General features: G+C 25.5%; 1 protein-coding gene and 1 long non-coding RNA gene across 2 annotated transcripts in view; one reads left to right on the top strand and one right to left on the bottom strand.

Annotated features, from left to right (window-relative positions):
* Positions 1-781: 781 nt before the first annotated feature.
* On the bottom strand, positions 782-3,762 carry LOC147656663 (uncharacterized). Its single transcript, XR_015293985.1, has 2 exons — positions 3,373-3,762; positions 782-1,581 (listed from the first exon to the last, which is right to left on the bottom strand). It is a non-coding gene; the product is annotated as an uncharacterized LOC147656663 (long non-coding RNA).
* Positions 3,763-7,423: 3,661 nt separating this feature from the next.
* LOC100867708 (low density lipoprotein receptor adapter protein 1) overlaps positions 7,424-19,290 on the top strand; it is a 77,054-nt gene continuing 65,187 nt past the window's right edge. Inside the window, exon 1 of the mRNA XM_012493627.3 lies at positions 7,424-7,701. Within this exon, the coding sequence (XP_012349081.3) occupies positions 7,659-7,701 (43 nt within the window). The 5' untranslated portion in view covers positions 7,424-7,658. The remainder of the gene's footprint in view (positions 7,702-19,290) is intronic.

The raw sequence follows: 19,290 nt of genomic DNA on the forward strand, positions 1-19,290 counted from the left end.
AGCAACTATCCTATTTTTAAAAGTCAAATGAACTGATTTTATAAGTTGCATAAAATAATATTTACTTAATAAATTTTGTTAAATAAGAATCATTAGAAATATTTTAAATTGATATATGTGTACAAAAATTTATTAATTCTTTAAATTCTGAATTATATTTTATAAAAGCTAAATATGTTTCTTTGTGTTATTATTACATTGAAATATATCAAAAATTTTCAAAAAAAGTATAATAAATATAAGTTTCATTCGATTTCTAAGAATATTTAACTCATGATTTGACAATATTTCAATATAACATTATATAAAGATAATTAAATGCTAAAACTAGAAAGTACTGTCAAGAAATAAAGCAATAAAATATATATCTACTTTTACTTTTCATAAAGAAGAAATTAAACACAAAACTTTTACATTCAAATTCAAACAGAAATGATAAAATATTTACTTGTTACATGTGACATAATTGAATGAACGTCAATTTGGTGTAATACATTAAATTAAACTGTGCTAACAATCTTAATATCTAACAGATATTATAAGATAAAAATTAAGTATTTCATTCATTTTTTTCACAGAGATCGAATTTTTTCCGGAATTATCTTATAAAAGAATGAACACGAAGATTTTATTAAAATATGATTATTACAACTTCATATAAGTTAAAATGGCTACTTTAAAAAAAATTAATTCATGAAAAAATCCAATGATTTAATTAATATCCTTCCCAATTGAACAATTTGGCTATTTATCTAATTAAATAATCAAAATTACTGTAAACTATGGATTATCATTTTTTAATGCATATATTACAATAATGCAATACAAAATCTATATTATGTTTTTATTTTTTATTATAATAATTAATTTTCAATTGTATATAATACTTAATAAAATATTTAGTACTTTCAAAAATGTAAATTTTAAAAAAACTTTTCTAATTTAGATTTTGAGTTGTGCCATTATAAGATTTAATTGGAAATTCCTTAAATGATTTCAAATAACTTTTTCCTTTGCAAAAATTTTCATTTCCTTTTGAAATTCTTATAAATTAATAATGAATTATTAATAAAAATCATTAATCAATTAAATAAAATATATATATAAAGTGATAAATATAATACGTTCAATTTTTTATAATTAATTATAATAATTTTTAGAACTTTTTCATCCGATTTTCACATTTAAAAATAAATGTCGATCGATTATCAGTTGGTATAATGTTCGTTTTACACGCTTTATTATTCAATTTTTTTCTTTTTATTCTGTATTTTTAATGTCACTTGATTATAAATGTAATCAATATGTGTGTGTGTGAAAAATCAGCATTAACTGATAATCGATTGTTGAAAATCGGTTGATGAAACTGGACAAAAGATTCTTAGACCTGGCTGTTTCTTCTCATTCACCGGAAATAAAGATCTCGAACCTTATTGAACCTAGCTTTCCTTGGCTTTGTGAATTTTATCCTCTTTGCTGCCTCTAAAAAGGTGGCCAATTCCTTGCTTCAAAGGCTTTTGTTTACGCCTTGATTATTCTCCAATAGCTGAACCAGTAATAACCCATAATGCACGAGACAGACTTAAATAGACAATATTATTTATAAGTCCTATTTATAAGTTATCATACCTAGTTTCAACATAATTGTGAATTTAATTACGATAGATGAATTTAATTACGGCTGACTTCCGTTTGTATGAATGAATTTAGTGGTATCTGATTAATTGAACTCTGACTGAGTTCCTATTATGCAAACAATTGTCGATCATTAGTCCAATTATATGAATATCTTTATATATAATTGTATAAATATAATATAATTGAAATATACATATACATATATTATTATAACAAAGAATATTATATCAATGTATAAAATATATCATATAAAAATTATTTAAAATATATCATATAAATAATATAATATATATAATATATGTAAAAATATATGTCAATATTTAATTAAGAAAAGAATATTAATTATAAAAAAGAAAAAAAGTTTATATATAATATATATATATATATATATTATTTTTATTATTATTATTAATATTAATATGATATATTCTTATAAAGAATCAATTCAATAAATATTAAGCAATCATTTTGCATGCGAAATTGTTTTAAAATTCGTAAGATTTGTATTATTATTGTAATGGGTTCATATTCAATAACCTCAATATTCTCTAGTCATGTGATATTTTGTGGATTCATTTCAGTCTAATATCGGATTCTCGGTAATTATAATTAAACTGCGGAAATTTATGCATTTATGCAAAATTTAAATGTACAAAAATCTATAAAATCCACGTAATATGCAAAAATTCAAAATATTCAAATTGCAGTACTATACATTAATATATTGTATTATACATTACTAGAATAAAATATAATATATAATATAGAATATTACAAATTAATTAAAATATTTTGAAGAATAAATCTCTATTTTAAGTTGATTGTACTGAATCAATTATAATTTTCAAATTCTAATATAAGATATATAATATAATAATAAATATATATATATAATATGCATATTGAATATATAATATATATATTGAATATATCACAAATATATCATATATCATAAAACTTTATGGCGATACATATAATTATTATGAACTTTTCCAAGAAATGTGAAAAATAAAAAAGAATTTGTATATATTCGGTTTTTGTATATATGTTCAATATGATATCAATACATGTTATACACACATTCATGTCGTTACATTTTTTTATTTAATTACTTTTTTAAATTATTTTATTCATTATTTTATTAACTATTTTTTGTATTTATTAAATCAATATTCACTATACACATATATTTACACAATATTCACTTCGATTTTTGATATATGCATTGAATATATTAATTTGCAAATTATAAATGTATATTTTCCAAATATAATAATTTATTTAAAGATTATATTTATTATATTTTATTTCATAACATTTGAATTACTAACGAAAGAATTACAGATAATGATAAAAATTTAATTGTATAAAAATCCAGAATCTACTTATAATAATAGGTTAGTTTTTGGTTTTTAATATGTCATATCATTTTTTGATAAAATTATGAATTTTCAAGTAAAAGTTTAATGATTTTATTAAAAAAAAATATATTATAAGAACAAAATATTTAAGAAAAACAAAGATTTAACATTGAATAAATCATTTAAAAAATTCGTACCTATATTTTTTATTCACGATTCGTTCGCGAAAGTTACACTTTGATATTCTTTCCGATCATACCTATTTAAATTTCTTTTGCGAGAGTTTTAACAAAGTCCGAGAAAATTTCAGATAGGTTCATCTTCTATGGAATAATAGGTAGCTTAACTGAAGTAGCTTAAACTTTGCCCTTACCTTCAAATGTCGGCTTCTTGTACTACCAGCTGAAGGAATACCGCGAATTTTAATCAAGGACTGTGTTAAGAGAACTTGAATTAACTTTAACTTTTAACCATCTACTCGTAAAACTTAATTTCCTATATTTCCAATACATTATTTTTTTATGATCGACCGGTTTGCCGAACCGTATGATTGGTTCCGAATTATTTGGTTACTATTGCACAATTACAAATTAATATTATTAAAATTTTATGTCACAAATTACAAATTACAGGATAAAAAATTTTCTTGCACAACAATTAGAGATCCTTATTTCAGATATATAAATATACATATAATTTAAATACATAGTTACTCATTCCATATTTACAATAAACTACTATGTGTGTGTATGTATTTTATTATGTATATATATATTTAATACGTTACTTTTCAACTTCGATCTCATTACTAGAAAATAGTTAGTTCAAAAAAAAGTCACTTATTACCAGAAAATTCAAATGTATTAGTATTTTTTTTTATATTAAAACAAAAAATTAATCGAATAAATTTTATTAATATATAAATTTTTTATATATGTGTATACATAACATAATAATACTTTAATTTATTTTTTTATTTATAATTTTAAAAATTTTGATCCCTAGCATTATATCTAGATCACTAGATAACTTGATCACCTAGAATTACCAACCTAGGAATTTGAATGACGTAATTAATTTTTTCATCTGTTAGACTACAAAATAAAGTATATATATTTTTGGTATTACTTTTGATCGTTATAAAATCATATTAATTTTTCTAATTTGTTTTATTTTATATGGAAGGAGAGAGAAAATTACAAATAATTTGAATATTATAAAACAAAGTAAAAATTCAAAAAAGGTTAGTAAATGGTTAGTAATAAATTTGTTCTAGAAAATGTTTTTAACACAGTGCTAATTGTGAGATTGAAACAGACAGTTATCCAGAGTATATATTGATAAAAATATTATTAGATTGGTTCGATTGTTTCAATACGTGAACGAATTCAATGCTATTTCGAAACTAATTTTCTTCTTGTAAAGAAAAAGTAAATCAAATTATTTGAGGCTATTCCCTTAGTACAATTTAATTTGATATACTATCAATTCATTTCGCTTGATGATTACTTTTGCATTATTTCTTTTTCTTTTGTTTTTTTTTTCGCTAGACTATCCTCTTATCTCGCAATCGAAGCTTGTATTGGAAAGTAAATGAATCGGATTGATTTGAAAAGAGATTGTCGAGGCAACAATTGACTACTTTGAACTATTTGTAAGTAGCTTTAACCTTATTTTAAAAATAATTGAATTCTTTTATCTGTCTTTAAGAAAAGATATGATTTTATTTTAAATTTAATAGAAAAATTAATATATTTAAGTTCATATATAATAGATATTTTTAAAAGTTTTTTAATAAGAAAAAATATAAAATTTTTGTAAAATTTCATAAAATAATATTTCAACATGTAATATTTTCAACATTTGAAAAGTTAACGATAACAATAATATAATTTTCGATATAATTCTGATAATTTTAAATTATTTTTCACGAAATTTATTTATAACATTACGTAGTTGATAACATTATCTTTATCAAATTTTATTTAAACACACAGTAAGAAAACAACATAAAAAAAACACATAATAAAAAAGTATATGCACAAAAAAAGCAAATTTTTTTATTTTAAAATAAAATGATTGTGACAATTTTTCATAATTCAACTTTTAATAATTATAATAATATTTTTTTTGTAAAAAAAATTTATTTTTATGTTTTTTTTTCCATAAAAATCATTCTAAAGTAAAATTATAAAAATAAAATTAATAAGAAACATAAATTAAATTGAATTATTATTAAGTGAAATAAAAATAGGTTATATTCTCATATACGTTATAAATTATGAGAAGTTATATAAATCATTCTTATTCTGAATTTCAAGTTTTTCGAATCACAAAAACAGTAAAAGCTTTTAGAATCGTAAATATAAAATTTTTTGAGTTTTGAAGAATTTTGAGATTTTGAATATCATATCTTTAAAATATTATTCTATTAATTGAGTGTAAATTTGTAGAAAAAATAAAATCGTTAATTATTATGCATATGTAATGCAATAGAAATAAAGAAATAAAACATAATAATTGTTTAAAAATAAATTAGATTTTATTTAATTTAAATTTACTATATATATTACAAATTTCTTAAGCATTTCGTCCATTTTTTATTCATTTTTTAAGTTTTTTCGGAAGATATTTCATTTTTTCAGTTAAGAATTGCTTTAAATATTAATCTATGTGATTTCCATTTTTTTCTACTTGCTATTTAAAAAATTTTGCAATGAACAAAATAAATAATTTGTTGATTTGGAAGAATATATTTTTTAAAAAATATGTTTTTTTACTTAAAATTAATTGAAATATTCTGTGAACATATATATATATATATATATTAAATCTAAAATTTTACTATATATTTCTTTATAGATTTTTCTTAAAATAAATAAAGTAGAATTTATTTATTTTTTAATTAATTATTTATTTCTCAAAATAAATTTCTAAATTTCTATTAAAATTCGAGAACTTTTTAATATCACTTAATCTTCATAATTGGATTGGAATGCAAGTATATCTCATGTTTTTATTATAATTTTGAAAATAAATTTTTACACATTTTCTTCGTTATTACATATTCATTCTTGATTCAGAATATAAAAGAATTCAGATACTAATTATTTTTAATAAAAAAATTAAAAAGCTGAATTTAATAACATCAAGTCTGAGCAATATTTTTTCTGCAAGAAATAAAACAAAGATAAAAAATTGCAAAACTTGCGTATAACGTAATCAGTAATTGTATAGAACACTATAAAAATATAATGCTTTTAAATTTATGATTATAATGTAATATATTTATTATCTTATCTAATGTACATGTTCGTTTAATATTATATTATAATAAAAAAGGAATAAGTTATAATACTTCACTTATTGCAACTTATTTAATGAGATTATTTAGAGATTACGACCCTCGTGATTATAAAAATTAAAAGATACAAAATGTGTATTATTTCAAATGTTAGCATATCCTAAAAAATGTAAAAGTGCCAAATAGAATATTTTAACTACAGAAAGGAACATAATGATAAATTATTTATTCTTTTCTATCATAGCATTTACGAATATAATTAACTATTGTTATAATAGAAAAGGAAATTTTTACAATTTATATTTATCATTCGTTTATCAGAATTACATGTTATCTGTTCCATTATAAATTGAAATTTAGTAATTTAATTTTATATATACATACACGTTTTATATAATACAAGTTTTATAAAAAATAAAAGATTCTTTGCTGAACTGAAACTATATTTCCAAAACTATATTTAATAAATAGGACAATTTAATAATTTTTGTCCAATCTAAAACATTTACAAAAATAGAAAGATAGGAAAGAATAGGAAAATGTAAAAAACTCTTTCAAATTTATAGTTGTAATATGGTATAATATATATATATATGTTTATAACAAAAAGAATTTTGAGATATAATTATATCTTATCTTGATGCTTATAAAAAAAATACTAAATAAAATATTTCAATTAAGGAGAATAAATTATTGTTCTTTCCTGTCACTACATTTATAGCTTCATTCTTCACACAAATAAATTTTACAATAATTAAATAATAAACAATTCTCTGCAACCGAGACTGGACTTCCAATTAATATTATTATTTGCCCGATAGAACAACTCGATACAACTTTTTCATTTCGCGTACATCCAAATTCTCTTCAACTAGATTTCCAAAACGATTATTTACGAGACGATTTCAATAATTTCTTTCGATTGGAAAAATTTAAGCAAGGATGGGGCAAGGCCGAGACTCGATTTGTCACTGGGGCGATCGGGTGAAGAGCGTCGAGTGGTCGATTCAAGAGCACGCGGGGACTGCGAGGCTCGTGCCCGGCTTCCTCTCTTATAAAACTCGACAGTGGGGATAAGTGGAAACGCGTACAAGTCTGGCGAGGGAAGAGAGAAGCGGCCGAGGTTGAGATGGTGTAAGAGGCAGACAGAATTCAACGGACGGCTCGTCGTATCCCGATGTAAACCAGGAGGCGGCACTTCAAGCTCGTTCGTTCACGCACGAGGGCGGTTTTTCTCCGACGGGGTCTTCGATCGAGGCTCCGTGATCGGCGATCGTAACGAGCTTCTCGACATTGGGCGCAGTTAACGGCGATCGATTCGAGTGCGGGGGATCGACGACCAGACGACGACGAGTATGCCGTTCTTCAAGAAACTGAGGAGGTTCTCCAGACACAAGAGTAAGTCCTTTACGACCACTATTCCTTCGATGTGAATTAGAATCTTTCCGGGTTTTACGCCATCCACGTGAAAGTGTCCATGGTGATCACCATGGTGATCACGTTTTCAAGTCAAACAGAGAAGATCTATTTCGTAAGATTCGAATGTTATTGAGAAATGATGATTCATTTGTTGAAATGTAGTAAGTTTGATTTTGAAAATGATTCTTTTTAAAATTGAACTTAATTAGTTTTTTTTTTTAGGAAGTTATCAGGTACGTACAAAAAGAAAATTGTAATGAAAATTGGCTTTTTATTTTTTTGTTCGAGCAATGAAAATTTGAAAAATACATTCTGAAGATTGAAAGTATCTTTGATTGTTCGTAACTACATTTTGATTAGCATATATATATAACTGATACAAAATCTACAAAATGTGTTTTTTAAATTTCTATTAATGACAAAAAAAGTTGAAAGAAATGCCAACACTCTTTGTCCGTAATTTAAATTGATTTCGAACGGTGTAGAATGACTATAATTTAATTTCGACAATCAAATATTTGTACTTAAACAATGAATCGAGACTCTTATAAATACATAGATTAAATTGTAAGAGTCGAAAAAGTATATTTCATTTTTTGTATTTAAATTTGAGAAAATTATGTGAAATTGAAATGAACGCAACAAAAATTCTATAATTTCATTTTAATTTTTCTATATGTAATTGATTAAAGATATTTTACAATATAGTTACATTAGAAATATAAAAAGTAACCAAAAAAATTAATTTTAAATAATTGAAGAATTTCTATCCTAAATACTTACTCGAATCTACGAATCATCAAATTTAATTCTTTCAAATTAGATGTCAATTTATCGCTTCCCTATTCGTAAAAAAAAATCTGATCAACGTTTCTGATTTCGATCCTATCTGCCGATCGAAAACTATCTCAGTCAATATCTTCTTTCCATAGATTGTCTCGTTGATAGAAACGATCAAGTTGAAAATCTTCCTGTGATCATTTAATGGTGAAAAGAAAAGAAGAAAAAAAAAAAAAAAAAAGATCTCATAGCTTTGTCCTCGAGTTTGAACTCGTTTTCCACCAGTAATTACATTTTCGTAAGATAGCACGTCGTTCCAGACCGAGTTTCGCGTAATGGAATTCCAACACCGAAGGAAATCTCCGGGGGAAGAAGTTGCAGTCGAGCTCTCGTTTGATTCGACTCTCGTGTTTAACGTAGTTTCAAACTAGTCGCGACGTCCTGTTTTCTCGAGAACGAATCGGCTCATTCATCTATCGCTCTTAAGCATCGTGCGAACCGATACCCGGATGATACGATTTTCTTCGATCTCTCGCGAAACTTGTGTCGAGAATTCGATCGATATTCGCGAGGCTGGGGAAAATTTGAAATAATTTGAGGCAAAATATTGAAATATTCTCATGAGCGTTTAATATTATTTCACGCAAAGTTTAAATCAAATACTGTTTATCATTCTGTAAACTAACAGGATTATTATTATTATTAATATTATATTTCATTATTACAGTATTACAATATTCTAAAATATTATATTTCATATTTGAATTAATATCTTGAAATATTATTTAAAGATATTATTTTCTTTGCTTAATGCTGCTTAATCACCAACAAATATTATTTATTATTTATTATCGAATATTATTGAAATATTTATATATTATAATTTCAATATAAAAATGAAAAATCTTATGCTTTAGTTTATTGGTCGCATTAGTGTATAAGATTGAGCTTCTTGCAATAATTTTTTTTTTATTAATATTACGTTACGTAATAAAGGAGGGTAGAGGAGTCATAGTAACATAAGTTGCATGGAAATTATTTTGAGAAATTTATATTTAAAAATTATGATAACTTTTTTGTATATCTCTATTTTATATTTTATATTTAGCTTGGTTTGCCTTTAATTTGTAACTAGTATGTTGAAAATTAATAAGCTTATTTCAAATATTTTGATAAAATACTTGTTTCAAAGTAATATTTATATGAATTGGTATGAAAATAGATATTTGAAACACACTAAATATTATTTTAAAGAAAAAATTTATTAAAATCATTTTAAGAAATAAAAAATTCAAAAATTTATTTTTTCTATCCTTAAAAAAAAAAACCAAAATTATACAAATTATTTTCAAATAATAGAGAAAACTTCTCTACCAGATATAAATAATAAATTTCTGAAAAATTAATTTTTTGACGTGCAACAATAATTTTCAATTCCTTACTTTTTTGTTCGATTTATTTAAAATTTTGCACATAAGAGTTATTATCAATATTTGCAATAAGAAATTACAATTACGTAAAATTTAACGATGCTGTTATATTGCTTGGTTATCGAGAAAAGTGAAATTTTCACAGTATTTATATTTATAGCAACAGTATTATATAAATCAAATGGTATTTCAAATTAAATACTCCCATATAAATAACCAAGTTAAAAACTTTTGCAAAATTCTAATCTTCTTTAATTTATTCCAAATTATATATATATATATATACTCATAATTAGAAATATTCTCCTCCAAGTTAAAAACAATTAAACAAAAGTAAATACTTTCTCATAAATTTAATAATTAAATCATACATTAAAGCACATTTTTTCAAATTTTTCTAATTTTTCCCCCTTAAATAAAGAAGAGTAAAAAATCGTTTTACTTTTTACTCTTTTCAACGCGTTCTAAAATTTCGCCTAATGCATGCGCAATTGGAGGGCAGCTTAATGCCGGGGAAGATTATTCACGGCGCGAGATATATTCGTGGACAGATTTAAAATTCATTTTATACGTATTCAAAACGTGGAGTAATAAGTAATCTTGTTAGAACGCTTACTTCCCTGTTCTGAAAGTAAGCGTGCGTGTATTTCCTTTCTACGTGATATGCACGTTTCTTAATTATACCTTTGTCCAACCCTGCGCCCGATTTCCTTTCACCCGTGATCGTTACAATCGTCATTTTCTACGCCGATTACCCGAGAGCTTCCCGACACTGCAATTTTCCGCAGCGTGCAATTCCGCTTCGATTTGCGTGATGCAACATTTTCACTTTTCCCTCGGCCGCAAATGATAGAGACGGCCGAAACAAATGCATTCCGCCATTAACGCGTTCTTACGGACAGCTTTCATGAAAGTTCTTTTCTCACAGATTCTTCTGTTTATGGATCTTTCTTTCTTTTTTTAAAGAGGATTATCGCGTTGAAAAATTCCAATAGGTGAAAAGAAATTTTATTGGAAAATGAAAGTTTAGGAAAAATTTTAGGAACTTGTATAAAGATATGGAAACGAAAATTTTTCTATTACAGGAATAGATGCTCTTGGTTAGCTCTTTATTGTTAAGTTCTTTTTTCCTATACCTTTTATATGTATTAATGATAATAGATTTATTGTAATCGATAGCTTTATTTACAAATAACTTGTTTCCATTTAAATTTTCGTTATACAGATTCTAAGATCTGTCTGTTGTAAGAATTAATATTTTAAAAAAATTCTTAACGATAATATTTCTTTTCATAAACGTTTCATAAGATATCCCCTTAAAATATAGAGGATGTCTTGCAATGAATAATTGAGCAGGAGATGATTTCACACGAAATTAATAATGGAATAGAAAGAGTATAATCTAATTAAAACTAAGAAAATTTTTAGAGTATAAATAAAATTCCTGGTTAAATGCGAATTATCGAAAAGAGATTATTTTACGTGACAAAAATTTTTAAAAATTTTCCATTTAAAAATTTGAAAATTCATCGATTGTACGATTTCGTCACTGCATGTGGTTAAATCTTAATTTTTTTTAACTCTTAAAAACAATAACTCGAATTTTATTATTTATTTATTTCTTTTCTATCCTATTATTCTATAAGTTTGAACAGAATTTTTTTTAAAAAAAGACTGTTCATTTCGACTTCTAGTTACAAAGTGTTCTTCCATGGAAGAACAATGCATGCTCAGATGGATAAAAATTTACAACGACTGCATAATTTACACAAATTCTCCTCTGTTGAAATTGTGATTACCCTTTCAAGATCTGCGCGTGACTTCATTAACAGCTGTTATTCCGCCATTTTTCATCCCACTCGAATCCATACTTTATCGGATCAAATTAGTTTCCACTACACGAAATAGACGTATAACAGTCTGTAAAGAAGAATGAAATCGTGGAATACTGCGGAATAAAGTTTCAATCAAACTTACGTAGCGTCTAAATTAAAAAATGGGGGATGCAAATTAATCAAATTAAAAGCGTCGAACCGTTTAATTGGCTGAATCGATTTCACATCTACGCTCCAATCGATCCCTATCACCGTACAATAGAATAGAAACGTTGAATGGAAACGTATCTTCTAACAGCAAAAAACAGAAGTATCTTTTATATGTTCAAACTTTATTTAAAATCCGGATATGATCAACAAATATAAAAATTATTTTAATTTTATAAATTCTAGCAATATAATTTTCGTTTCTTTCTGTGTAAAAGTATTTTGAAAAAATACTGGATTTTAAATTGGAAATAGAGAATTATCATTTTGCAAAAATTCTTAATTTTCTGATTTGTAATGTTTCAAATATTGAAATAAAACATACTATTCTTTCTGTAACCAAATGAATAGAATATCCTTCTTAAATTTTAAGTATAGTTTTAATTTTTATCGTAGTCACATATTTCTTTTTTTTTTTTTTTTTTACTTCTTTACTTTATTGTTACTTTATCGATACACGAATTTTTCTGTGTCATTTTTAAATTCAATCTGTTTATCTTCAAGGATGAGAAATATAAATAAATTCTATTAAAATAAATGAAAGGACAAAAAAAAAAAAAAAAAGAAATACAAATTTCAAAGTTTTTGCATCTTAAAATTAAATTAAATTTTTAAATTATTTGTATATCTGGAAGATCGAAGACAAATTTTTTCCCCCACTATACAATACAAAATAATACAATTTTGATTTTTTCGTTCCACAATGAAAGTGTGAGCAGGCGAGAAAAAGGGCTCCGAGTATCGTTAGCCCTTTATCCTTCAATCCGGAGGCGTGGCTGCTTGAGATAAAGCGACCAGTAAACCTACGCTCTGGATACTTTTAAATTTATGTACCTTCCAAAAAAAAAAAAAAAAAAAGAAGGTTTTTTTTTTCTTCTCTACCGAATTATACAGCACTTTCCATATTCTGCGGGGATAAACGTTTTCGATAAAATTTATTAGAATATTTTTCTCCGAACGAAGGTTAAAGCTTGAACAAAGATATTGAATTGGTTGATTTTGTAGGAGGATTATATATAGTGGATAAAAGATTCCACAGTGGTGGAAAAAAATTATATAAGATGTTCAATGTATTTCTTTATTTTTCTACATGGTATATTTAACTCTTTGACAGTTTTCTTAGATATGAAAATGAGATGATTTGCTTGCTGAATATAAGAGATAAGTTTACTTTGATGTTTTTATTCGATTGTTTTAATGGGGTTGATTTGATGAGAATAAATATGGATAATTATTATATTGATATAATTTCATAATTTAAATACTTGTGAATGTTGTTTTTCGAAAGACTAAATTGTAAGTATCAAAGAGAGAGAGTATAAAAAATGCTTTTATTTATTTATCTCTAGAGTGAAAAAATGAAATAAAAAATATGAACGCGAACTGAACATGAACAAATAATACACTTTTTCACTTAATTAGTTTTATAGATATAAAATAAAATTTCATTTTTCATCTTAACGTTTAACAAAAATTTAATATCTAGAATTTAATATCTGGATTATATGTATATAAATCAAACGATACTTTTAATTTTTTACATTAAATTTTCTCTGTATCTATTTTTTTATTATTTTTAGAAATTCTCTCCCTTTTAATATCCATGAAAATTTATATAATAAATTGATAAAAAATTATAAAATATTAATATACATAAAATCTTGTTACTTGTTAAATAATTGATGGAAATAAAAATAGAATGAAGATTTGAACAGTCAATAATAATATTTTGAGATTATTCATAGAAAATTTCCAAGAATATAGAGGTACACGAATTTGAGTACACATTCTGAGATGCTTGATTTATTACTTGATTGCAGGTAAATTCATTTTTTTAAAAACTCACGTAGAACATTATTGATTATGTAAAATAAAAGAAATAATAGATCAGAAGGAAAAATGTTGAATAAAAGTTGAATCACGTTACAGTAATTTGTAATTCTGTTGTGGTCAAAAGAATACGTAGCAATAGAATTATGATATTGCACGTAGATATTATTACATAGAAGTTGTGTCACATAAAGAACAAGGGAAATAGAAAACTTCGTACAATATTTGAACGAACAATTCCTACGTCTTGCTTCGAATTTCAAACGAGTTACGAGAAAAATTGTCAAAAGCAATTGCAAAGAAGGAAGGATTCGCAAATAAATTTGAGAAAGCGTAAATCGTATTTGTATTAATGTAAAATTCAATTCGTTCATTGTAAATTTCAAACTGGTTTACACTTGCTGAAATTTGTGTACAAACAGTTATACAAGTCTTATATACGTTTTATCGAGTCGAAAATTCTGATTTCAACGAATCGGAAAATTTTCGTATATTTAGATACATCGATAAATAGTTTTCACACGCAGTAATTTCATTTTTAAATTTTCATTCTTTGAATACAATTTTCTCACAATAAGATAATAGATGATTGAAATCTAAACTAAACGTATTATCACATCGAAACAAATTAATATTAAAAAATTACGAAAATAATAACTTTAAAAACAATTATTCCGTTCATAATATTTTATATACCCAGGAAATTCAGGATATAGAACAAAATTGAACGAGTATTTGCAAGAGGTATATGTTATATTTCATTAAATTTACGTTTAGAAACAATTCACCGCGCGGCAATTAAAAAAGACCAACGTGGTGTAAAATACGTTCTTCCTCCACACTTTGAAAAATATTTTCCAAAGTGTGCTTCTTTAATTGCTACAACGAACCGTTTATACATTTCTCTGTAAATTTTATAAAAATTATAAAAGAATACAACGTGCTTCCTCATCCGTTCAATTAACCCCTTAATTTTCGACAATTTGGAAAAATTGTTTTAAGGACTATCTTATTACGATTAACTCGGCAGTAAAACAAGGAGAACAAAGGAACTCGAGTATTCTCCTATCTCCATCGTTTTCTATTTTTATCACTCTTCTCATCCGATAACGGTTTATTTCGAGAGTTCGATCGTGCACTTTGTATCGGTGTCACGGTGTTATGCAATTTCTTTCAATGACTGCGCCAATCCGTGGCAGACGAATTGATCTTTGTTCGGTTTCGAGCATCGACCGGAGGCGCACTACGCAAGCTGTGACGCGACCATTTTCCGATCACGGTGTCAAGTTCAGAATACGAAGAATCGCGTTTCAAAACCAGTTTCTCCTCAGGCAATTTATTGCGTTCTAGTTTTGAATATCGACCGCTCTTCCACGAGTGCTCGTCCATTATCCCTCTTATCGATCCGATTTTCATTCATACGCAGAAGATTCGTATGCGAAAAAGAATAAAGGTCACGGTCTTGGAAAAATAGGGCTAATCGTTTGAATTAAGGAAGAAGGGATCATTTAAGACATATTTTTTAAATACGAACGTTTAATACGAAAAAATATGCGCGAAATAAATAATAATGGGTTATCGAAGAAGGGAATCTGTTCGATTCAAAGGAATTGAAGTAGCTTTGCAAGATACATTTCTACTGCTCGATTTAATTTCTGCGAGGGATTGGGGATGAAAATTGCTCTCGTAAGTTCTTTTGAAATTCTAATGGTTTTGATAATGTGGCTAATTGTAGACATTTTAATATATTCTTTTTTTTTTTTTTAATTTTAATTTTAAAATTATTATTTCATTACTCAAACTATCGTATTACATAACTGATATAAACTCTTTATGTACGCATCAAGTTCGAGACGAGATGTTAAATTGAACCATTTGAAGCTTCATCTTATTCGAATACTATCTTTCAAAATATTAATTGCTAGATACGTAGTGACCTGAATTCGAATAATCGCTCATTCGGATAAGAGAAATTCGAATAATCAATTATTTATTTAAAACTTTTACACGATTTTCAAACACTTTCAGAAAATAGAATTATTATAGATAAATATTTTCATCTTCTATAATAACATTCTTTGTAACGCTTTTTTTTAATTATTATAGCTATATGACTTTATTGAATTATTAACAATTATTAAAAAACTGTATTTTAATTACTTTACTACAAAAAAATCATCAATTAGATACATTAATATAAAAATATGCAACTTCCATTGAGGAAGACAAATTTTCGAATATTTTCTACTTAAAAAAAAAAAAAAAAAAAAACTCGTATGCCTCGAAATTATTCAACTTTTATTTAAAATATCTCTTATTTATATATATACATAGTTCGATGTAAATGAATCATCCTGTATTTCAGAATGTTAAGGGTCGTTTTTCCTCAACGTCGCCATCTTACCCCAAATTCCTCCATGATGCACAATTTGATATATGTATTTACTTACGCGGAGCAGTCGTTTGTTATAGTTTAGCCAGTTTCACTATTGTTAACGGAAAATCGGACATTCCGTTGTAGAACAAGGAAAGCTGTGTTCCATCGACTGAGCCACGACTGACATCCAGTTCTCGTGCTGGGAAAACGAATTTAATTTACCGTCGACACGTTCGTGGTGTCGAGTTAAAAATGGTATGAACGAATGCCGTCGGCTTCGTCTTTTAAAGTGAAAAAAAATTGAATGTACATGGCGATGCTGGTTGGATGCATGTCCTGGTAAAAAAAAAAAGAGAAAAATGTATACATAGAAATGCATATATTGCGTAATTAAAGGGATAAACATTTTCTTTAAAATCGAATTGTCCTCGAGAATTAATCGGAAAAGGTATAAAATTTTTTTATTCGAGATATAAAAAAATGTAATAATCTCTTTAAGAATTTTTCTTTCTTCAGTATCTCTCAAAGTTTTAAAATTCATTAAGCTTTTGCAAATTATTTACAATGAAATACATAAAATATATTTGGTATCTGTTATTATTTATTATTATTTAATATGTATTATTAAAGTAATATAAATGCAAATTTCATTCGAATGATTTATTAAAATATCCGAGGTTACAAATACAAAAATTTTGTATAATATTAGCTAATGATTAGCACTTTGATCCCTTTGAGTTAATATTAATATTACACTCTGTGACTAATTATAACTTTTCTCAACTTTCTTATTTCCAAATGTATCCATTAAATATTCACATGTGTACTTCTGATTTCGAAATAGTAATTTCTACTAACTCGTACTAATCCACATTTATTATTACACATTTTAAATGGAACCACTTGAAGTTAGTTACATGATATTCCATCATTCTGTTTTATGAAAATCTATCATTAATTCGTTCGATATTTAATCATAGCTCAATCAGAAAATATGCTTGAAATATTTTTCAAACTTGTTTCCAAATTTTATCTTATCTTTTTTTACGAAGAATGAGCCTGTATATCTCATATATTCCTCCATGCCCAATTTTCGCTTTAACCTCTTCTTCGAAAGAGCTCCTCGGTTCGACTTTCTCAGATGTCGTCCCATTGAATATTGCTCGTTCTTTCTCGAAGAAGTTGGATTCTTGTCCAAGCTACAGGCGTCTAATTTCACGGAACGTGTTTGCAATTTCTAGGTTGGTTCAAGCGAAGCGACACCATTATGTTTCTTCGTCCTGGCATCCATCGCGCTTAATTTCGAGGCGTTATGCTCCTCTCTGTCCTTTCCTAACGCGCGCACATTCCATCTTAACATTGTTCAACGTCCACATACTGTGAAACAAAGTCAGACTGCGGGAACATGTTTGCAGCGATATTTTAAAGCATGTTGCCTTGCCGCGTGTCTTGCTTTTCAACCATTTCCTGTCAACAGCGAACGTTCTCGATACTAAATTTCGTACAATTTACGAAATTGTCATATACATGTCATATACGTTGCAAATTGTTGCAGAAAGATTCATGCAGTTCAATTTTTGCTTTTGAGGATTTCGAATTCTGACTCATGTATAGATACATCTCTGTGACACTTAATTAAGAACAGTAAGCATAGTAGTCTGTTATTTAAAAGTTTTGCACGAATTCAAATAATAATAATTCTGTTTTATATTGCGAGTATAGATAGATTATAATGGATTACATCGCAGAGCAATTTTTTTATTCGTCGAAAATCAAATTTGAGAGGGTGAAATCAATTAGTCAATCGTTTTAAAATTTCTGTATTATTATTTTTTTTTAAATATAATCTTGCTATGATTATACGTATAATTTACTATAATTATAATTTAAATTTATTAATTTTGAATTATAATATATAACACGTAATATATCTCTTTTACAGTTTTACAAACTAATTATATAATTTCAGTTTTACTGCTTTATTATCAGTTATAAAAAATAATTAATGCAAGTTAAATTGTACATATAAAAAAAAAACAAATAAAAATTTAAAATTGATTTCATGATTATAAAAAATTTAATATTTGAACTTCAATTTGAAATAAAGAATCTGTTAAAATGTTAAATTGCAAGAAATATAGAGTGCAATGCTTTATTTATTATAATATATTCGCAATACACAAGATGAAAAAATAATAGGCGAACAAATAATTCCAGTCCTAGATATAAATTTTAATACTTACAATTTTTCGAATTCTACAAATAAATTTATATTCTCGTGGGATGATATCGCAGAATCCTGTGAGGACCATTTAGACTCCTATCACGTGATTCTTTTTCATTTACAGCTTTTATCCAGAAGAAACATTGATGTTTCGCTTTATCCATTTTATCTTATTTTCCTTTGGTTTATAGATTCCCCTTTTACAATTTTATTTCGAATGAGCCAAATAACCAAATATAATTCACATTTTAATTATATAACTTATGAAGTTTCATTTGTTCATTTATAAATTTAATTGTTATGTAATATTTTTATAAATATTTTTTTTGATGAATATCAAGTTGCATTGGTTGTGCAATAAGAAATATTTATTTAAAAAAATTGCGTAAAATTTCATTCATAAAAGAAACTAATAATATTAGAATGTCTTTTTCGAAATCATTCATCTTTTTTTTGCTATAAATATAATAATAACACGATGATATAACGTAATACAAGATTAGTGATATAAATGAATCAATTGTATAAGAAATCTTTTTTGTATTTTGTGTAAAATTTTACTCATAATATTAGTTTACAATTGTATATAAGAGTCACTTAATTCGAAATCGATTATACGATTTGAATCATTCGATTTGTTATAAAAAAATTAATATATATATATATATTATAAGAATGGAAACTGTGTGTGAATATACGAAAAAAAAAAAAAAAAGATTTTATTTTAAAAAAGAGCGAGAAATTTTTGCAATTGGCACGTAACAGTTGAGTTATTTTATTTTTTTTTTTTTAACCAATCATTTTTTATTGTACACGTGAGAGTTTTTTGGTCTCTGTATAATCCATTCCAACACGTATGCGAAATATAAAATATTAAGTTTTGTG

The sequence above is a fragment of the Apis florea genome, unplaced genomic scaffold, assembly GCF_048593485.1.
Source record: "Apis florea isolate Af1SG1 unplaced genomic scaffold, ASM4859348v1 contig_3517_pilon, whole genome shotgun sequence".
Taxonomy (NCBI): domain Eukaryota; kingdom Metazoa; phylum Arthropoda; class Insecta; order Hymenoptera; family Apidae; genus Apis; species Apis florea.